Source organism: Caloenas nicobarica, chromosome 2 (genome assembly GCF_036013445.1).
Source record: "Caloenas nicobarica isolate bCalNic1 chromosome 2, bCalNic1.hap1, whole genome shotgun sequence".
Taxonomy (NCBI): domain Eukaryota; kingdom Metazoa; phylum Chordata; class Aves; order Columbiformes; family Columbidae; genus Caloenas; species Caloenas nicobarica.
In genome coordinates, this window is record NC_088246.1 from 89340239 (window position 1) to 89363751 (window position 23513).

The 23513-nt window shown below is 41.4% G+C and overlaps 1 protein-coding gene across 7 annotated transcripts in view; it reads right to left on the reverse strand.

The window, feature by feature from the left end:
• Positions 1-11345, reverse strand: part of MARCHF6 (membrane associated ring-CH-type finger 6) — a 56465-nt gene extending 45120 nt beyond the window's left edge. For 4 of the 7 annotated variants that reach the window (XM_065627707.1, XM_065627705.1, XM_065627706.1 and 1 more), the window contains exons 1-3: positions 11241-11345; positions 5819-5915; positions 4873-4946 (exon numbers count right to left, since the gene is read on the reverse strand). In XM_065627707.1, the coding sequence (XP_065483779.1) occupies positions 4873-4946; positions 5819-5915; positions 11241-11259 (190 nt within the window). In that variant the 5' untranslated portion in view covers positions 11260-11345. Of the gene's footprint in view, positions 1-4872; positions 4947-5818; positions 5919-11240 lie in introns of all 7 variants that reach the window. The other 3 variants (XM_065627704.1, XM_065627700.1, XM_065627703.1) reach the window with 3 other exon arrangements.
• Between the last annotated feature and the right edge of the window lie 12168 nt (positions 11346-23513).

Genomic DNA, 23513 nt, shown 5'->3' on the forward strand with positions numbered 1-23513 from the left:
TCTGTAGCTGCAAAATGCCAGCTGCACAACAGAAAAAACCCAACCCATACAGAGACACCGCCAGGCTCTTCCTAAACCCAAAACTCTCTTGCTCCTCTTTCCTGTCCCATACTGGCAGTAGAATCCCTGTACAAATCCACTTCCAATCAGCAATGTGTAACTGGTCCCAAAGGAATGGTCCGAGGCTTTCTCTGTCTTCTAAGGGCTTACTCCAAATAAATGAAAACAGGTTGTACAGGTTCAAATATGTTTATCTTCCCCATTTATGGCTACTTCCGGCACAAGGTAAAAAGCAGATCAAAAGAGAAGTCAGATATATGATCATTATGAAGTAGTATAAAATATAATGGAAAGTTATCCGTAGTTTTCATGTTACCGGCCATTTGCATTTTCAAAATGCTGTTCTTCCCCCAAAAGGAAATAAAGATACTAAATGTATTCTCCCTACGGATTACACTATACAGATTACATGTACAGATTTCATGCCTCCCACAAGTCCCTTCCTATAGTGCACCATCTTACTTTCCACTGAGAGAAGCAGAGCTGCACAAAGACACTAGAAACAGCCTTCTGACGTGCTGTATCAAAAAACCCCTACCACTAATTATTAGGAAGGCTCACATTTTTTTAATAGTCTTATTTTGCTCCACAGCTGTCACAATGCAACTGTATCCTATTTCATTTCTCACTCTTTCCCCATCCAAGTCAGCCTAGTGTGGAAGAAAGCAAAACATCTACCTTTGGTTAGGTAAAACTCATTTAGCCTACTTCACAGAATTTCCACACTTACAGTCCTCTTACCCATAGATTTTCTATTGACTATTACACTTCCCAAGCCATTTATATGCCACCTCAATCCTTGTGCACTGATCATGAAATAAGACTATGTAACTCATAAGTAAACCCCATGTGTTTTATATCTCATCGGTTAAAGCACTAGTTTGGTAAAATAGGAGTTGTGGGTTATTCTTTAGGTTGGACTAATGATCTTCAAAAGACCCTTCCAACCCAAACCATTCCATGTTTCTACATTTTACACTCTTGAGACATACACAGACTTTGCCCCAGACTGCTAAGGTAAAAGGAGAAAAACACCATACATTCTCACATAAGCCACAGGTCTAACAAAACATGGAATTACACTCATACATAACTGAACTGCATGTTAATTCTGCACCCTGGAGCTGGCAGCACACACATTGAATTCTGTGCCAGCATGCCATATTTTGTTTCAGAAGTTTGTCTTTCCAAAATATACTTTCTAGAAATGCTGAAGCTATGGACTACCATGTTAAAGTTTGTCAAAATAAACAGGTAAGGAAATTAGCCCATTCAATAAAATCTTATTTACTTGGAATGACGAGCCCAACAAAATGGGTCACTCATTTTAGTATAATTACATGTTTCTTACAGATAATTGTGTACAAAATTAAAGATCCAAAAGTTTGGAACTTAATAAATTAAGCATTACTACAAACAACATGCAACTATTAAGTGATGTTTTTTGCACAAGTTACTTAAAACACGAATATATAACTTAATATTTTACAACTATGCCAGTGACACTCATTTTTCTTCACCTTAAAATTTATTAACCATGAACTCTTTCACATTAAGCTAGATACACTAGTCACATCCAGAAGGTTTTAAGATGATAAAAAAAGTATCAAGGCCTATGGATTAATTAAAAAAAACCCCAAGCTTAAGTACTCAACATGGAGAATCTCAGCATGCTATAGGATAGCTTAGAAGCTCAATGAATCCAAATGATCCAAAAAACTTTCATATTAACAGTTACACGTGAACAAAGGTGGCAAACGACAAGAAAAAGAACAGTAACAAATCAGGATTACAACAATACAAACAGTGAGGTCCAAGTTGCATGCAAGCCTTGAATTAGTAACTTTGCATGCATAAATTAAAAGCTTATTTCAGAATATAATAATTTATAAACTGAAGAACATCTTACCCGCATGGCTTCCTTCCATTTTACGATCTGAAGCCATGTGGGTAGGAAGTTAAAAATGAACAACCACCTTGACATAATTCAAAAAAGTCTAAAGCCATGGGTTTTTTTAATAGTTGTATTCATTCACAATTTGAAGAACTACAGAAAAACGAATGAATTTTAAACACATAAAATTTAGTTTTAAAGTCTACATTTGAAAATCAAGTCATTTACTTACATGACTAAATGTTTTTAGAGAATTATGATATTATTCAAAAGAAAAAATCAGTTCCTTTGTACTCCTGCCAAGATGCAAGTTGAACCTTCTACTCTTTCTTTCCTTCCTTACAAACAGTAACTAACCTACTAGTTCAGGTGCTAAAGAAGTCACTAGATGTTACAGTATTTATATGCACCAGGAATGTTTTATAAATACTCCATAAAAAAAATGCTACACCAGCAAAGGAGCATTTTTGAAAGAATGACAGCAACAGCCTTAACAAGCAAAACAAGCTAAACTAAAAGACGAGTTGCTGGTATTACTGCACTATTATTATCAACTTAGTGCCTGTCCCTTGAAACACAGATACTAATTATGTACATACATTTATTTAACCACATCCCATGGTGAATTAACTTATCGGAAAGTGCTTTAAACATGGCATGGTTATAGGCCAGATCCAACTTTGTTTTGGATGACTGGCACATACATCAATCCCATCTCTGCCTTATCATTCTGTCTCTAGCACCTGTGACTGTCCCAGCTCCCACAGGCAGATCAGGCTTCCAGACTGGACATCCACATTATCTTCCAAACAAAAAGAGATAAGAGAAATTAAGGAATCCATAACTGTATGAGGGAAATAATAAAAACAAGACACACTGGGCATAAAGGGCTGGAGGAATCTGTGCCAGGCACCTGACACATACTAGCACTGTGTGCAGCCTGGTAAGAAAAAAGAAAGCACATCACGCAATGTGGAAAACCAAGAAGAAAACATTATCAGCTGAGGGTGCTCAGTCTGGGGAGTGGCCAGTCTGTGACGGGAGGATAAGATAACCTTTTCTAGAAGCTGAATGTGGAAGAAGTATTCTATTACACCATGAAGAAAGAGCTTCAGTTATTACTAATTCCAAGGCTCCTATGACAAATGATAACACGTTAAGACACAGTAATTCAATTATGTTTTCTCATGTGTCCATAATCTGCAACTTTATTACAAGCTGTGCTGGTAACAGCTATGTCAGTTGAGGATTAAACTTCTGCCAGAACACCTTTGTTAATAAGGGCAGTGAATAAGCTTTCTAGTTACCAATAGTAACACACATATAAAGTACATCTCATTTAGAACTTCTCATCCTCTTTTTTCTGTATGCTATACACTTCTGTCTTTTTTTTTTTTTTCATACAGAACTACTTAGTTCTTTTTAAGAACTACTAAATCACTGAAATGCAGTTTTCTGGTCTTGCATGCTAAATTCTGTAGAGGACCAAGTAGCAGAATGCATTTTTTAAAGTGGCTAATTAACTTGTAGAGAGCTCCAGACAGAAGCAATAAAATGCCTTTATAACAATGTTTAACAAATAAAACCTGCAATCAGAAGACATCTCTCTCACATTTCTTACATAGGTCTCTGTACTATTTAAAAACAATAACCTGAAAGCATTGCTGTGATCAACATAAAAGATGCTTTTCTCCTCACAGTGGTAAGACAGAGTTAATATCATACATTTCACTGCCGATAATTTTTTTAAAAATGGTGTAATGTGTTTAATTAATGGTTGGCAGAAATGGAAAATTCTGATGTTCAATACATAGAAAGAAGGTGGATTATGGGATTTTTGGAACAGAAAATACATGAACTAAACCATCTGACTTCTTAGCTTCAGTTTTCTTCACCAATGTACAAAACTAGTACAAAAATTTTAAAAATAAATTAAAAAAGGTAAGAAGGGAGCAGGAAATGGGATAAGCGCTCTGTCGTTCTAACTGGGACCGGCTACCCTGAAAAGGAGCTTTGATATTTGTTGTACCACCCAGATATAAAATAGCCAAACCTCATAATCTTTCCCAACTCAAGACAGCTTCTACCCTGCAGATACTCGTCAGTTTAAAAAAAAATAAATTACATATCTGCATCATGAACTGAGCTCAGCAGTTGTAGAGAATAAATCAGCACGAGTAAATTTAACCAGAAAAATACATAGCACAAGAACCACTTTACCTGTTCAACAAGAAGTAAGTTGGCGATACTAAATAATGAGCCTAGCCTGCCACCAAGCCAAAGGACCTCACTGATTTCTACTACTATCAGTTAAAATGTAATTAAGAATCCTCTTGGAACTATATACAGTCATTCTTTACCATAAGTTGCCTAACTTATTTAGATGAATCTAACGTAAAAGGCAATGTAATACTGAGTAGTCACTGTATCTTGACTGAAATAATTATCATTGGCATTATCTGTCAAGATCATTTGCATCAAAACTGATAGAACTCATGCGGTAGCATTGCAGGTGGATAGCTCAAAGGTAACTGAAAACTGGTTTTCAAATTCAAATTTTGCTGTGGTTTCACCTTAACATTCAGACTTCCAAACACTCGAATTTATCAGTGAAGCTGAAAATATGCCATACACTGTAATGTTGGCAACAAAAGAATGGAACTGAGTCAGTTGGAAAAAGTACAGAATAATACTTTTGTGGCTCATGTATGATTATGGAAGAACCAGATTATCCATCATTCAAACATTCACAGAGTCTACAATAATATACACAAGAACTGCAATTCAAACAAGTATGTAGAAATTAAAACCCAAGTTTGGATCCATCATGCTGAATGAAAAAGTAATCACTTCATATACACTAAGAGAAAAAAAAGAAAATAAATTCTGAAAAAATAGGAACAGTAAAATACACTTACTTGGTGTGAAAGCAAATCTGTGCTTACATAATTCACAGTATTCTTTTCTGCTGTGTTTAAGCCACTGAACTAAGCTGCAACAAAAAGTGATCATATTAATACACTCTATTACATATCTCTGCTTTATCCCTCCATTAAGTAAAACACACCAATTCTCTGTTTTAAAACATAAATCAGGATATGGTACTATCAAGCAGAACTTAAATTAGCATGTTTATTAGTCCATTTAGACCATCAAGTAAGTTTCAAAAAGTAAAGAAGGTAAAGTGACTAGCAGTAATACCAACTCTTCAGTTACATCACTTACAGTCTTGAAAGTACATTCTTTGAGTATGTTATTCAAAAGGCTAGTAACTCAAAGTATATATCCTGACATAGACACCCACTAGTGACACCAAACCTTCTAAGTATTCCAAGATATGCCACATATACACACACAGCTAAGATTTAGAACTGTTGTATTTATGAAAGAATGGCTACTAAAATACCATCAAAAGGAATACCTGCTATAGACCAGAATTACAGGTTTCACTTTAGCATTTGCCTGATCAAACATACACCTCAAAATGACCAAAAAGTATTAGGGTATTTTTACTTCTTTTCATTCATAACTACAACTGGGGAAAAAAAAGCTCCAACATATTGATTTTTCTGCTTAGCTTTCATAAAACTGATAGGTGAGCAGAACTGTAGTCCTAATAAAAAACAATCATCAGTACTTTATTTTAATATGTAGTTACTGATTTTTTTTTTGTGAACTGGAATGAACTATCCGCTGAAAACTGTTTTTTCTTACTAGTTAACCTGAAGATCTAGGAAGTATTATTTTTACAAACATGTTAATGTGTTTTATTTTAAAAAACCACACCAAAACAACAAAACAAAACAAACAACAAAACAACAAAACACACACAACATAAAACCCACACACAAACATAGAACTTACCATTCCTGATGAATAAATTTAATACTGCCAGTACACACACATGGATGATAGAGAGGTTTCTCAGGAGTTCCTTCAGATCGACAGACTCTGCATATATCTGCTGACAAGGACATAAAGCTTATTACACTACTGCCTAAAGAACGCAAATTTTAAGATAAATCATACAATTAAATTCTAGCAACTATGTCATGTAGCAAAACGAAGCCAGAATCAATTCAAAGAGGATGAAAGACAGATTTCATCTGATGTAAGATATGAAGACAGAGAGATCACGAGAAAAAGCAACAAGAATATTATCTGCATGATCATGTTATAAAAATCCCCAAACATGTCCTATTGTATTTTTAAGATTTCTAGGAAATAGACACAATAAAACTACATGCTGAGGAGCTCTTTGCCTAAAAAAGTTATCATTAAAACAACATACAGATTGTTAAGGATAATCTTCCTGAAAGTGGAGACTTTGAAATGGAAAAATTCCATCTGAATTTTGAACAAGTTAAATGGAAGCTGAGTAAGTAGATTTACTAATGTCTAACACCATTTGCTACTCTTCAACCTAACATGGACATTTCTTGGCATGACTGATGAAAGGGAAAAACCCCATCATAATAAACAGAAATAGGTATTTTGTGAATTTGCTACCTGTGTTGAATAAGGCCATTTAGCAGTCTACAGTCCAGTCACGTCGTCTGTTTCTAATTTAATAATTTCAATAATACTTCAATAGGTCGCGCACCTTCTTTATTCTCTATTTTTGACATTTTCTTACAACTAAAGAGTGCAAGATGCTTTGTGGACAAGGAATTTAGTGTAAACTTCTCCCTTTAAAGAACAGATGTCTATTTTAACACCATTCAGTTATCCAGAGCACTTAAACACACAAGCATATATAAATAAAAATATTTTATTTGCTTGACATATGCATGGTATCTTCCATTTACTCATTCTTTTACTTCTGTTAAGGAGATGAACATAAAATGGCTATTTATTACAGGAGATTCAAGTTCAGGATTTTCTCTTTCGTTAATTATTTCTCTATCAACCTCTATTCAGCAAACCTGCAAGACTGTAACGGAAACACATCAGAGATCTTTGTTAGAAAAATACCAACTTAAAGTACTGATGTAAGAATACCAAAAATACACTTTTTCAAGTCTGAATCACATATTTTTGTTCTTGGTTGAAATCCTCAAAAGTTAATGTTTTTCTACAAAAAGTTCCAAAAGGTACCAAACATTAAAATATGAATGTTTTTCTATAAAGAAGTCACAATATTATTATATCCATAGTTTGCACAGTATTGGAACAGTTTCTACACATAAAGCATAAGAATTCAAGTGATTCAAAAGAAATAATAATTTTCTATCTCTAAAAGACAGATTTGAATTTATTCATGCAGGCCAAAACCCTAGAATTAACAGAAACTTATTCAATATCCCCATCAGTGATACTATGTCCTGGTTTTGGCTAGGATAGAGTTAATTTTCTTCACAGTAGCTGGTATAGTGCTGTGTTTTGGATTTAGTATGAGAACAATGTTGATAACACACTGATTTTTTCAGTTGTTCCTAAGTTGTTCCTAAGTTGTTCCTGAGCAGTCATGGACCTTTCAGCTTCTCGTACTGGCCTGGGAGTGCACAAAATGTTGGGAGGGGACACAGCCGGGACAGCCAACCCCAACTGACCAAAGGGATATTCTATACGATGCAACATCACTCTCTGTATATAAAGCTGGGGAAAGAAGAAGGAAGGGGGAAAATGTTCAGAGTGATGGCATTTGTCTTCCTAATTAACCATTACACATGATGCAGCCTGGCTTTCCTGGAGATGGCTGAACACCTGCCTGCAGATTGGAAGTAGTGAATGAATTCCATGTTTTGCTTTGCTTGTGTGCACAGCTTTTGCTTTACCTATTAAACTACTTTTGTCTCAACCCATGAGTTTCCTCACTTTTACTCTTCTGATTCTCTCCCACATCCCACTGAGGGGGAGTGAGCAAGCAGCTATGTGGGGCTTAGCTGCCAGTGGGTGTTAAACCACAACACGCTACAAAGAGTCATAAAGAATACTTCCGTCACAGCCATATCAAGCAGCGACATATCACTACAAACATCAAGAGCCCCTGGTTTCTCTGCTGACAAGAACCACTGGAACTGCTACTTCACCTAGCAAATTATTTTTATCATAGAGTATTTCCAGATGGCTGCACAAGACAGGTCTCTTCAACGGACAGGCAGGATTCACCCACTAGCTGTGTCATGCCCACCTTCCTCCAGCACCCCTTCAAACAGAGCTATTTGGCTACAGTGAGCTGACAACTTTGTACGCTGATCAGTCTGATAAAAGGTCAGACAGGCACTAGAGCCAGGATGTGAAACCGCTGCTTTATAAGAACACTCTCAGGCACCAAAGAGAATTAAAGCACACTGTTCTCTGAAAGACCTGCACAGCTCTCTGAACCCACTCATTAATGGTCCATTGGCTTTAACAGCAGACCATTCACTTATTCTCAAAACTGTTGGGGAAAAAAACCAGAATTTGCTTTACTGAAAGCAAATTAATTTTTTATTTCAGAAAGGATTTCCTCAGTTAGCTTACCACAATAATTAAACCTAAATTTTATTTTTTCAAAGGCTATGAGAATTTCCAGATATTCCCACTTGTTTTATAAATCCAAATAAACATACGATGAATGTAACAATCCGGACTGTTAAGCAGATGATAGCTTCAAATCAATAAACCCTGACAAGGGTCAACATGTGAAGCTATGCACCTTATGACCTACTATCATGTTCAGAGGGAATTCCACTGTGCAACAGACACTATTTTTCTACTTGCACACACACACTTTGCATCCCGTTCTTCATGCATGTGTTTTGCAAAGAATGACCTTGGGTAATACAGTTCTTTTATGTTCCTCCAGAGAATGTCTCTCTGCCTATCACCTCTCTATCACCTCTCTAACTGAATGTTCTTCACTGTAATATGCAAAAGTGAAGATTACATTATTTAGCAACAAACTGATTTAACTAGAAAGAAAAAGAAGTCCTATCAGCAAAAGCTGGTATCTGGTGCTTTCAGGTGCTACAGAGAAGCAATGCTCACATTACATAATATCATTAATCATTTATCAATAGTTAGGAAAGTCCATTTGACACTTTGTAGCAAAAGTTCAGGCACACGATAATACTGGAGTAGGATTTCCTCCTTAATTCACAAATGCAGTCTTTTCTGCTACTAGTGTTTAAAGCTTTCTAACCTTGGGAAACCTCTTCAGTGTTCTGGCAAGTGGTGTGGAATTCTAATAGTGGGAACTAGAGTTTGAAACTGTAGAAGAAGTTGTAACATTCTAGAGGTATTTATGGAAAGTGAGTATATAGACTAGTTACTTTCATCCTACCACTCAGAGCTTTTCAGAGTAACATTGATAAGACTACAATACAATATCCAAGGTTGCATGTATATGTGTTTATAAAGATATATAAAAAACAGGAAAAAAACCACCACCAACCCAAAACAAACAAACAAAACACACACACACAAAAAACAAAAAAACAAAAAAAAAAAACCCACAACCACACCCACAAAGTCAGAAAAGTCCAAATTCCAAGTGCAGAGTTTAACATGAAGCATGAAGGTTTAGTTGAAAGACACAATATCTTAAGATGTAACTAACAGCCCCCTCTGCTTTCGCTTCCTGTTCTCTATGTTCCCCATACTAAAGCCTGTAAAAGCAGGTATGATCAAAGACTACCACTCTTAACAGCCTGTAACAAATTATGAACTATGCTGTTTGAACCAAAGCCACCAAGATGCATTTACCAACTACCAGAGTGGCTGGAACTCAGCTGGTCATTTCTGAGTATCGACTTTGCAGTTTGCAATAATCCAGGTTTTCTGGGCTACCAGAGGCCAAGCAATCAAAGTTGCACTTGGTTAATTTCATCAGGATATGTAACTGTTGATCTACAGAAGCATGACAGAGTTGCAGCAAGCAGTTTTAAAAGTTAAGATTTAAAAAAACCCTGTATTTTGATAAACCATCTGTTTTCACAGGTACTAAATATGTCCACAGCACAACCCAATGGACATTTCTACAAAGGTGCTGTGTTATTTCACCTAGTGCTTCACATTTTTCCAGGGTTTTTATTTTTAATTCTCTCAAGCTGGAAAAATCGAGGGTGACTAGATAAAAAGCTACATTCAAAATGATGCCAAAGTAACAAAACCCAAGATGGAAATGCTTTCCCTGGAACTGTCTTACTACTGCAATACATACTTGCAGTTATTGCATAAGATGACAAACAAAGCTCAAATATTGCAAGAAACATAGCATAACACACATCCTTTATTTATTTTGGTTTACGCTACAATATGAAGCCCTGGTTTATGAAAGATCTGTATTATCAGCTTGAACTACACAGTTCTTCAACATTATCTGAACAGAGCAAAAGTGCTGATGAAGCATTCCCACATTTGATCTCAAGTAAAGCAATACCCTTTAAAAATGGAAACTACACATTAAAAAAACATGACTATGATCTCTTTGACAACTTCGTTTCTAAAATGAGATGTTACTATGTATTGTTAGTCCCTTGCAGAAGAGACAGAGAAACCTGTCAGCTCTGGCATCGTTTTATTACTTCAATTTTTCAAATAGATTTTCCAGCATACATAACAAAGTTAACCTTGCAAGAGAAGCTGCAGCAAGTAAAGCTCCTATTATTATCCAGCTGAAAGTGGACATGTAAAACTCGCTGAGTTACAGGACCGGGTATGACAGCGTCTGCGGGACAAAGGAAAACTAGCCCGGGCAAGGATGCTGCACGACTCGGGGGAGCCCCTTCCTCACGGCCCCTCACACCGCCCCAGTGTAAGCTCCCCGGCTTCTGCTTTCCGGGCCGGGATCTCCTTACACAAGGCCTCTAAGCGGCCCCCAAGACCCTCACGTCCCCCCTGGCAAGGCCCCATGCGGAAGCCCCGTAGCCGGTGGAAGCCGCCGGCGGGTCCCCGCCGCCCGAGGCGGCCCGGGCGAGCACCGGTGCCCCGCGCCGGGTGTCACCACAGCACCGCCCGCCCCTCCCCCACCCCCACACAGCGCCCGGCTCCCAACGGCCGCGGTTATGTAAGGGGGACCCGAGTGCGCACCAGTCCGAGCGCCTGCACACCACCCCGCCCCGCAAGCACCACAGGCAGGCCCGGCAGAGCGGGGGTGCGCCTGGGAAGCGCGGCCCGGGCACCTGCAGCCCCGATACGCGAAGCCCCTCCAGGCGTAAACAGCCCCGGCCCGCCCAGCGGCTCCCGAGCTCAGGGACGCCCCTCTCCCCCCCCGCCCTCCACCCATCGAGGCAGCACGGGCAGAGCCCCCAGCAGGCCGGGGGAGCGGAGGTTAGCGGCGGGCGCAGAGCGATCGCGGTACCTTCCTCGGCGGTCTCCATCTTGTCTGGCTGACGCAGCGCGGCCGGGCGAGTGGTGTGACCGCGGGGGGCGGCGCCGCGCGGGTGAGCGGTGCGGGCGCCGTAGAGACCGAACCAGCGAACCGGCAGGGCTAGAGCGCCGCTCTTGCCGCGGGCTCCGCCTGGCGGGGATGCGGGGAACCGGGAGGCCCGCCAGCGGAGCCCGTGCCGGGCCGGGTCACGACAGGACGGGGCGGGCGGCGCGGCGTTCAGGGGGGCAGCGCCATGCTCCCTGCTGGGTGACTGCCCCCTCCGGCAGCGCCTGGCACTGCCCCTGCGGCTGGGAGCGAGCAGGAGAGGGAGTGAGGGCGGCAAAGGGCGGACGGTTGGCGGCCGGGAGCGGACGGTTGGCGGCCGTTGGAGCGGGCGGTTGGCGGCCGTTGGAGGCGCCGGCCGCGGCGGAGGGCAGCGGCTGTAGCGGGAAGGGTACGGACGTCTGACAAAATACAGCTAGAAACTCGTCTAAATTTTGCCCCAACCCAAAGAGAAACGGCGCGTTCATACTCCAAGCTGTTGGGAGGGCCAGTGTTCCAGGCCACGGGTTTTCTCGTGGCCCTGGGAACAGCCCTGCGGCTCCTCAGGGGGAAGTTGGTACCTGTCCCCTTCCTCAAAGCCCAGCTCTCCTTCCTGGGCCGGAAATTTCCGACAGAACTAGCAAATTCCTCAGTAAAACGCAAAAATAGAACTAGTAAATTCCTCAGTAAAACGCAAAAATCTCTTTTAGCTTAATCATTTATGTGCTCAGGTCTGGCTGGCGTAAGCAGCCGAGACAGCGTACATTAGAACTTTGTACTCTGCCGGGTGCACAAAAGTTACCAGATGGTCTCTGCTGAGTTGGCAAGAATCTTATTAAGGAAGAAAACAGAAGTTCATTATATTAAGGGTAAATATAAGTTCTATATTGCTGAAATGCATGTGTGTATTATGTTAGTTTTCCATTGTAACATCTACCTTAAGCCTTCTAATTGATCAACGAGTCATACAACTTTAAACTTTATTTGCCGTATCACCCTTTGTGTCCAACCAGTCATTAAATCCTTCGCATTAAGCCTTCGGCCATCACGTCAGCAGCAGAGTGGATGGTAGTTCAAGTCTGGACTTAAAGTGCAGAGGTGGCATATGCCCAAGTTACAATTTTGTAACTTTTTTTTCCTCAACATTAACCACAACAGTACATTCAGGATTACCTTCTTCAAGCACCAGAGCTGCTGGTGGGATACAAGATACTGGCCTGTATAAGGAAAAAAAGGAAAAAAAAAGGAAAATGCGAAGGTTTGGTGTGGCTCTCTAGTATCTGTATATTTAAAGTAAGGTGCTGCAATAAAACACGTGTGCTATGCTATCGTATGCAGCCCTTTTGTGTCCTCCCTTGCAGAAAGGCAAGGTGAAAAAACTCCCACCTATAACGTAAAACAAACAAGTCCAGTTTATTTTAAAAGTAAGCTCATTTTCATCTTAACATATTATCTTGGCATATCAAAAAAGTGCCAGCATAGCACTGAGGAGATGAAAAATTCCAGTACATTCAGTTTGTCTGAACAAGGAAAAATTTAAAAAAAAGAAAAAAAAAAAAGAAGTGGGATATTTCAATTTCCAAATACATTGGTAATTTCCTCTCTTTATTTACCAAACATGTAAATGTTTTTACTCTGGTGTGATAAATATAAATTCAATGTCATAGAAAATTCTCTAAATGATGTTCACATTCAAAAGGCCATGGCAGGATTAATGTATATAATCCTCCAATTTCAGTCTTTCACGGTAGGCTTTTTTAAATTAAAAGAAAGATTTAGAAACGAGTTACTATATGTTGCCAGCGACTAATTTAATTCCCGTCAGATCCAGCCATTTAAATTACCTAACAAACATTACATTTATACCATCTTCTCAGCATTTAGAGAGAATTAATCCTAAAATTTTGTTCTTACTCAGTCTTTCAGTAGGGGCTACATAATAGCTTACTGGAAAATATGAGTTGAAGGCAGGCCATTATGATTTAAACAGAAAAGAAAAATAAATGTATATTTTATTGTAAGTTAAATCTCTGTATTTCAGCCTTCTTGGTGTTTTTGGTGAACATATTGATTCTTGTCTATTTGCTAATATGTTTGGTGTTCTTCGCCTAAGAAATACCCATGGCTTAAGTACTTTTTAATTTTTGTTATAGAGGAGGATGTTAGGAGATTGTTATTAGCTTTTGACTGTCATCGAGGTCAAGAATTAGTGCCAACAGGCACTAAACAAACATACGGGAAAAATCTCTGCTCCGAATAAGATATTACCTGGATGACAGAGGAAATATGGAAAATTTGCAGGTGGAAACCTAAGACAGTAATAGATGTAACTCCAAATCACAGAAGGTGATGTTTACCCCGATGTTTGCTGGAAGGACTACTCAGCCAGCCAGCCTCAGTCTAGGAGGTTCCTCCAGTGCATTGACGATAACTTTCTGATGCAAATGGTGGAGGAGCCGACTAGGAGAGGTGCGCTGCTGGATCTCATCCTCGCTAACAAGGAGGGTCTGGTTGAAGCAGTAAAGGTGGGGGGCTGCCTTGGCTGCAGTGACCATGAGATGGTGGAGTTCAGAATCTCCTGTGATGGGAGCAGAATACCGAGCAGAATTGCAACCCTGGACTTCAGCAGGGCCGACTTTGGCCTTTTCAAACAATTGCTGGAGGAAATCCCGTGGGCAAGGGTACTTGAAGGTAAAGGGGCCCAAGATAGTTGGTTAACATTCAGGGACTGCTTCTACCAAGCTCAAGATCAGTGCATCCCGACGCGCAGGAAATCAAGGAAGGGAGCCAGGAGACCTGCGTGGTTAAACAGGGAACTGCTGGGCAAACTCAAGTGGAAGAGGAGGGTTTACAAATCATGGAAGGAGGGGCTGGCCACTTGGGAAGAATATAAGGCTGTTGTCAGAGGATGTAGGGAGGCAACTAGGAAAGCTAAGGCCTCCTTAGAGTTAAACCTGGCAAGAGGGGTCAAGGACAACAGAAAGAGCTTCTTCAAATACATGGCAGATAAAACTAACACCAGAGGCAATGTAGGCCCACTGATGAATGGGGTGGGTGCCCTGGTGACAGAAGATACAGAGAAGGCAGAGTTACTGAATGCCTTCTTTGTCTCTGTCTACTCTGCCGGAGGCTGTCCTGAGGAGCCCCGTACCCCTGAGGCCCCAGAGGAAGGCAGGGCAATGGAGGAGTTTGCCTCAGTTGATGAGGACTGGGTTAGGGACCAGTTAAGCAATCTGGACATCCATAAATCCATGGGTCCAGATGGGATGCACCCGCGGGTGCTGAGGGAGCTGGCTGAAGTCATTGCTGGACCGCTCTCCATCATCTTTGCCAAGTCTTGGGAAACGGGAGAGGTGCCTGAGGACTGGAGGAAAGCAAATGTCACTCCAGTCTTCAAAAAGGGCAAGAAGGAGGACCCGGGCAACTATAGACCGGTCAGCCTCACCTCCATCCCTGGGAAAGTGATGGAACACCTTATCCTTGGTGCCATCTTAAGACATACCAAGGATAAGAGGGTCATCAGGGACAGTCAACATGGCTTCACCAAGGGGAAGTCGTGTTTGACCAACCTCATAGCCTTTTATGAAGACGTAACAAGGTGGATTGACGATGGCAGAGCAGTGGATGTGGTCTACCTTGACTTCAGCAAATCATTTGACACCGTCTCCCACAGCATCCTCACGGCAAAACTGAGGAAGTGTGGACTGGATGATCGGGTAGTGAGGTGGACTGCGAACTGGCTGAAGGAGAGAAGCCAGAGAGTCGTGGTCAATGGGGCGGAGTCTGGTTGGAGGCCTGTATCTAGTGGAGTGCCTCAAGGGTCAGTTCTGGGACCAATACTATTCAATATATTCATCAATGACTTGGATGAGGGAATTGAGTGTACTATCAGCAAGTTTGCTGATGACACCAAGCTGGGAGGAGTGGCTGACACGCCAGAGGGCTGTGCTGCCATCCAGTGAGATCTGGACAGGCTAGAGAGTTGGGCGGTGAAATATTTAATGAAATATAACAAGAGAAAATGTAGAGTCTTGCATCTGGGCAGGAACAACCCCAGGTTCCAGTATAGGTTGTGGAATGACCTATTAGAGAGCAGTGTAGGGGAAAGGGACCTGGGGGTCCTGGTGGACAGCAGGATGACCATGAGCCAGCACTGTGCCCTTGTGGCCAAGAAGGCCAATGGCATCCTGGGGTGTATTAGAAGCGGGGTGGTTAGTAGGTCGAGAGAGGTTCTCCTTCCCCTCTATTCTGCCCTGGTGAGACCTCATCTGGAATATTGTGTCCAGTTCTGGGCCCCTCAGTTCAAGAAGGATAGGGAACTGCTGGAGAGAGTCCAGCGCAGGGCCACAAAGATGATGAAGGGAGTGGAGCATCTCCCTTATGAGGAAAGGCTGAAGGAGCTGGGTCTCTTTAGCTTGGAGAAGAGGAGACTGAGGGGTGACCTCATCAATGTTTATAAATATATAAAGGGTGGGTGTCACGAGGATGGAGCCAGGCTCTTCTCGGTGACAACCAACAGTAAGACAAGGGGTAATGGGTTCAAGCTGGAACACAAGAGGTTCCACTTAAATTTGAGAAGAAACTTCTTCTCAGTGAGGGTGACGGAACACTGGAACAGGCTGCCCAGGGAGGTTGTGGATTCTCCTTCTCTGGAGACATTCCAAACCCGCCTGGACACCTTCCTGTGTAACCTCACCTAGGTGTTCCTGCTCTGGCAGGGGGATTGGACTAGATGATCTTTCAAGGTCCCTTCCAATCCCTAACATTCTGTGATTCTGTGTGAAGGTTATAGCAAAAGGAAGGGCATATATAGAGTGGGTGAGAGGAGCAGAAAAAAGACAAGATTCTTTTGAATATGGTTTTATTTTGGTAGAACATTTTGATTTTGTAAGATCTAAATGCTAGGAAATATATTGTCATTTCTTCAAAAGTTCTCTCAAGAGAATACAGAATAAATACTGCAAAATTGAAACTATCCAGCATTTGTACTGACATGCCCATCTTTTCTTCCATTTTAAAATGACTTGATAAAAGTTATTCCCTTAAGTTTTTAGAGCTATTTTGAAAGCATTTGGCATTGAAAAAGACAAACAGCAAAAGCTAATGCTTTTCAGTTTTTCTTTAGCTGAACATATCAAAACACATTTATTTTCTTAACCAGTTGTTTGTGGGTTTTTTCATTGCTGTCCTAGTTCTTTTCCTCAGCTGTCTGCCTAGCTCTCACCACAAAAAATGATTCAGCTGGTTGTGAACAGCGAGTTACAGAAATGTGGAAAGCATAATGGACTACCTTAAGGAAAGCCAAATGGATGGCAGTTTATCTTGAAAGATCAGGCAGTATTTGCAGTGAATATGTCTCTGGTTCCTAAACAACTGATGCACCACTCCTAGGGAGGTCTAGAGTTTCCATGGCAGGAGATAAACTCTTAGACCAGGCACCCTGTTTGTAATACAAAGTGTGGCCTACAGAAAATTACCCCGGCACAATCAGAAAGCACAAGGTTTGCAGACTACAAAAATCACACCGTGAAGGCCACTGCCAGCCTGGATCTTCCCCATGTGCTGCAGGGCCTTGAGGGGACGTGCTTCCTGGTGAGTGGCCATTTTGCCAGGACATTCATAAAACTGCCCCTGCCCAGCAGACAGCTGCTGTGCCTGCGGATTCCTGCCACAGAGACAGAGAGAAGTAATCTCAAAGGTACTGCGTATGCAATAATCTTTACTGCTACACCAGAAGGATGGCCCAGGCTGTTGCACTAGTGCTAGATACTGATTCTGAAGCCTCGGTATTGACCAACATGCTTCCTTTCAGCTGGTGTTTTCTTCTTACCAAACCTAGGCTACGATTAGTAGTACCTGAGGAATCAAACTTCCTGAATGAAAATGTGATTTGTGATTAATGTTTTGCACACCTGCTATGGAACATGTAGCAGTACTGCACCAAACGTACATTTAGGGATGGACAAAATGGCTCAGCACAATCAGCCACAGCCATGATATAGGCTCCAGATTTGCTTATTTTAGAAAATATTTCTGAGGACATGCTTGGCAATGCACCAGGGTTTTATCTATTAAATATTAATGTTTCAGCCAAGAAAGAAACTATGCCCGCTACCATTTTCAGTTTTTCTAGATGTTTTTCTAGAGTGTAAAAAAACCTAGTCTAAAATGATGTTACAGGAGGAATCACTGCAGAATAGGTTTGACTGAGAAGAAAAGTAAAGCTGTTTATTGATGTCTAGATTTCAAAAAGCTAGGTAATACTTGGATGATTGACACATATCCATTTGCAGGCATTAAAGAAATATTTGCAGAACTTCATGACTCTTCTCAAGATCTGCAGAATGCGCATCACCAAGTTGCATTGCTTAAACACAGCAGGGATTTTTTCACATTATTAGTTACTGTGGGTTTTCTGTTTAAAGCATAGACCCTATCAACTTGTTTGGGATCCCACTGTCATGCTGAGAGTGGAACCAATAGCTGTTATTAACCTTCCTGGGATTCAGAGCTCTGCAGCTGCTGTTGTTCAGTGAGAGACTCCTGGATTCAAAACAAAACAAAAAAAGCTCTGTATTTGTCTTCTGGAATATATAATTCTTAATAACTGTAGTATCATTTGAGGCATACAGTTCTTTATGTAAAATGCTTCAAGTGAACCTTTTAGAAAGTCAGGTTTTTGTGCCATTAAATTAGGATGTATTTTTTTTTTGTTCTCCTTGGTAATAGAGGCTGCGGTGTGAAACACATTACCATTGTCAAATGACTGCTTATAAGTCCTTCTGAGGACATGTTGATTCTCTCATCTTCAAAAATCTGTGAAAATATCCTTACAGATGACAGCAGTTAGGGATTATCCTCAGTATTTAGCAGGAACAATCCTATTTTGCCAGAGACCTTTTTCTTGACCTTCCAGATATTATTGCAGGTTATGCCTGCCAACCAAATTAAACTGAACTCCTCAGGGCAGGGTTCAATTCTACTTCATTTACAACTGTGAGCACGAGAACATATCTATTGTGGAGAATGATCCGCATAGTCACTACAGATACTTTCTATAACAACACCTATGTTACTGCCTCTGCTTCTCCTGCACTGACTAGGAGGGAAATACAGAAGGGCTTAGATTTCTAATGACTTGTAATTACTTTTTCTCAAACATTTGCAGCAACAGGAAAAAGGATGGAAATTTCATCTTGGCCAGGGATAAGTGAGCTATGGTCTAAAGGTCAGAGTTATTACAGGTTGCTCAGAGTCAATGACCTCTGTTTTATGCGTTTGTCTGATTTCTGTAGAAACTTTCACTTCACTGTAGCTTGCCAACTGAGAATTTGGGCATAAACCTCAGCTTTTGCTTGTTTCCTTGTGGCAATAACGCATTTGCTGTGTGTTCTGCCTTTACTATAGGGTCATGGAATACAGTGAATAAACTACTTAATGCTTTTGATATCTAAAGGGAAGAGCAAAATGCTTGGCTCAGTGAAGTAGATTTTCAGTTGGGTGGCTGACATAGAACATCAAACACATTTACTACTCAAAGCCTATACTTTCTTGGCTCTTCTATGTGGGTTAGTTAAACATTTTGTTTTACTCAGTTTTTAATGCAGTCATGACATCAGATGGGCCTCTGCCAGGGCCTCAGCGTGGTTAAAGGTGCTAAAGAAAGAGTCATCTCAGAAGGATGATGATACATGCAGAAATGGCAGTGCATGGTACTTCTTTCTCATGGCCTTATCCACAGAGGGTCCAAAGAGTATCTGAGCAGCTCAGCTCAGCATCTCCATTCAGCTACTGAGAATAACCCTGTTTGGAATCTGTTCTTTCAAAGGAGAACATCTGGGAAAGTCCTTCCTACTTTGGAAGTGTCTAGTTTATCCCTCCTTTAGAAGGATGAGTCTTCTGAGAGCCTATATTTTCTGATTCATTATCAGCTGAGCCCTGAGAACACAAATTGCTGTCAGAAACCTGTACCAAGTTTTATAGTCAGGACCCTGATATTCAGGGTGGAAAACAGGGTTCTCCTCTTTTGTTTTGCCCTGGATCCTCAAGTTATCTTCCTTTTCTCTCTTCTCTCACTGATCTTCTACCAGGAAGGAAAGCAGCATTCATCAAATGATTTATAGCCTCCTGAGGGGATGCACTATCTTTAGTTTTCTTACACAGTCCTGGTCCACCTGAGCAAGTTCCTGATCCCGCTTGTATGTAAGAGCAGGGGAGAACTTATATAGTAAAAGACAAGGAGTTCTCCAGGAGGCCTGAACCTCACAGTCACTTCAAGGAAAGCAAAGGCTCATGGCCAACTCTCTCTACCTCCCTCAATCTCACTCCTGATGGGGGTAAGCTGAAGTTCTGCAAATGGAGTTTCTCCTCTGTACTGAGGTCCTACTGTGTAGGACTGCAGGAAGAACATCCAGAGCTGTACACATGCAAAGCATGGTAGAAAGGGTAATGGTGAATAGAATCGCCAAAATGAGTGTGGTGAGTTGGGAGGGGTGTGTCTGCAGGTGACTGAAGAGGAGAGGGGCTAGGAGAGAGACTAGAAGAAGTCAAGAACAGGTGATTGGTGGAGGTCCTTGAAAGCGGGAAGAAGGCAAGTGTCATAGCCATCTTCAAGGCAATTAAGGAGAATCCAGGGAACTACAGGTCAGCCAGCCTGACCTCAGTCCACGGGAAGATTATGGAATGTGCAGTGAAAGAGCCTCTTGGCAGCTGAGACCTGGACACCAATAGCAGGGGCACGGGCAAATCCAGAGAGGTGACAGAGCTCCATGGCTGCCACAAGAGGGCACTTCTGCTCCAGAGCCAGGAGGTGGCTTAAGAGAAGAAGGTGGCAGAGAAGAGCATCTCTGGGGCCTGCAGTGAGCCAGCCAGGCAGGGACCGAAGTAGTATGCACCCGGCTGGGGCCATCCGGCAATTTGATGTGCCATGAAATGAGCAGCTGCAGATGTTGGGAAACCTATTGCCTTGAATGCTGACACCTGAGTAAGCCTATTACTGGAGATACCCCTGGGCATTTCCAGGTGTCCAAAGCCTTCACTGCCTGAAACAGCATCCTGCACAGATGCCCTGCATCTTGCCAGCACTGGTCAGTGAGTCACCAGGGATTGTCAATCTGCTCTCCTGCTTCAGGCTGCCGTATCTTCACTAGAATAATCCCCAGATCACAGCCCATAACTGCCAAAACCGCTTTGACTGTGTCAGTCATTGCCTGTGCTCAGCTGGCCCTGCAGGTGGTTGGGGAGAAAGGTGTGAGGACATAGTGCTTCCCTGAGGAGCACTATGAGTGATGTACCTGTGGCTGGTGGTCGCTGCCTCCAGTCAGCTGCAGAAAGTGCTACAGTCCTTGTGCCCCAGCAGGGACCAGTCCCAGCTCCTGCCCCAGGGACCAGCTCTTGTTCCTCTGCTCAGGGTGATGTGGGAAGAACATGCGGGGAGTTTCTAACCTTGCCTTATTGATGAAGGCCCAGGTGGGGGTCACTGTCACCCTGATGCCATTCAGTGAATTTTTGGTTGAAATCTAGGAAGTTCCATGGAAAATGCTACCTGGTCAAATGTCCTGTCAGCAGTATCAAGCAGTTCAAAGTCAGAAGGAAAGAGAAGGGCTTTAGCTCCCCACTGGGAAGAAGGAAAGGGGCAGGGATGGGGGTATGTGAGCACTTCAACACTGTTGCACCAAATGGTCTCACACGAGGAGCCTGTGGTTTGAGCCTGGCCGTAAAGAATTTGATCTAGTCCGGCAAAATCTCATCACAGACCCACTGAGCAGCATCTGTACGTGAATATTTGTGTTCTGACCAGCAGCCTTTTGTGCGATGACAGAAGGAATTCCAAGTAGGTCAAGAGAGAGGGGATCCAGAGCTATCTAGCTGGTCTAAGCAATGGGGATCTGTGATTGTAGGTGAACTGGAAATCTGTACGGCAAACAGAGCTTGGGCTGGGTTTTCTGCTTTAGATTTTGCTACTGCAGTCCAAAACTGGGTTTTGAAAATGTATGCTTATGTTAGATATGTTGATGTATTTATGTTAACATACCTTTCATTATTATATCTGAAATGTTCTTGGACCTGCAGTATACTTTGGATTGGCTTTTAGATTTTGGATGTAGGATCAATTCCAGATCAGCTATCATGACCAAAAAAGGGTAGAATTTAGATCGTCATCGAAATACACATGCGAAGAGAGACATTAAAGACCTCCTTCTGTCTTTGAAAACCCATATTTATAATATGCAGAACAACAAGCCATTTACTAAAATGTAGTTATGGTTCAGTGACTTTTCCATCCCACTTTCCCTACCTGCTATATTTCAGTTGCTATATCTGTCTCTGTCAGCTTCTCAAAGGCATTTACTGATGTCCTGCACCTTAGTATCACATATAATCACAGACAATAAGATTCTTTGCCTACTCATTTTCAGTTATTGAATATGACCATATTTTAATGAAAGTCAGAAGCTGAAAGATACCAATTTTCACTCACCCAGATGTCCATCCTAAATCCTTTGTACCTACAAAATTGCCATATGTATTAAATGCTGAGTTCCTTGGGCAAATCTAAGTCCCTCTGGAGCCCAGGGAATAAAGTGAGTGGGGCCTTGGGAAAGTGGTGTGCATTGTAGGACCGGGACCTGTACTGGCTTGGCTCTCCTGAACTTGGCTTGAGCTTGGCTTCTTCTTCAGCATCTCAGTCATGTTCTTTTTAAAAAAAAGTTTGGAGACAACAAGCTGGAAAAAACATAGTTCTTGTTTTCAGAAAAAAACAAATTCAGAAAAATATATTTTATTCTTTGTAAAATTTGCATTTAAGGTAAGTGGAGAGACATCTAGTACAAGAGAAAAGAAAGCTACAGGTGTGACAAGGAGGTTATAATTGTTGGTTTTCAGCTGCTGTTGGGAGATCACAGAAAGCAGAGTTCCTCAAAAAGATACCATGTCTAAAGAACTTGAAGAATTCCTAACAGGCTCTGAAGTCTGCAGATTGTCTGGGAGTTTTCCAGGACTAAGCAACATGACTGCCAGTAGTTCAGCTGCCTGGAAGATGAACATAAACACATCAAAATTTACTCTGAACTGTACCCAGGTGAAATTTGCAGAATCTAGTTTACATTTAGGGAAACTAGTTGTTTCCCAAACTTCACGAAAATTTTATATCCCATCAAAGCGCAAAACATAAAACAGGCATTTTAACAAACCTATATTACAAAAGCATCTTGTGAGGTGATGAAGACACTTAATTACAAATGTCAGGGCAGGATTCTGTTGTTTAATTTCTGACTTCCTATTTGCATAATTCACAAGTTCACTGAGGAATGTGCAGTTTCATTGCTGTTCTTCCATGTCATGCCATGCTTACTGTTTGCTCTCAACTCACATAATTTATGTTTGTCCCTGGGAATTTCATCTATCTCTCAGAGCTTTACATTTAAAAATATTGGCATTTATGTCTTTTCTCACAGGAAGGAACTTATCACAATTGTTCCATGATATACAGAAACGGTTGTGCTCAGCTAAGCCATGGGGTTTAATTCTAAGGAACTGAAATGAGCTGGCTGTGTTTTTTTAAGGACAAATACATATCATCATAAAAAAATCCACATGATCAAAATTCAGTTTTAGTGCCTCTTTTGAAGAAATTTCAGGGAAAGTGATCAGCAACAGGCACCGATTTCTGCTAAAAACCGAAGAGAGTGTTTGAATAGCTAACAGTATGCTGGCATCTGACTGGAATAAGAGGAATCAGGCTTTTGGTTCCTGCTTATATGAAAAGTTAAGTGGCAGTACAAAGGCAGGCTCTCCAAGACAAGACAGAGGGTAAGAAGTAGCCATGTGGGTATGGCAGTCTCTACATGAATGAGCATGGTGGAGCAGTAGATTGAACAAGGATCTCTGGCGTAGCATATTCATGTTAAATATTCAAGGTCATACTGAGGGTGCATGTCTTGGATAGAAAGTCCTGGGTCCTTCTTTCAGGACCAGCCTATCCAAGACTTCCTCCCACTGCACTATTCCTATCTCATTTATATCCGAGTTTTATTTTTTGTATGGACATTCAGACAAATGCCATCCCATTAATGTCTATCTATTATTAATCTCTCATGAGAAAGAGTATGTGATGGTGGAGACACACTATGAATTCCTTCTGTGGAGAAGATGGCTAATTTACCTTTTTTCTCTCCCTCTCTTTATCCAGATAACAAGCCAGAAGATCATTCGCACCTTGGA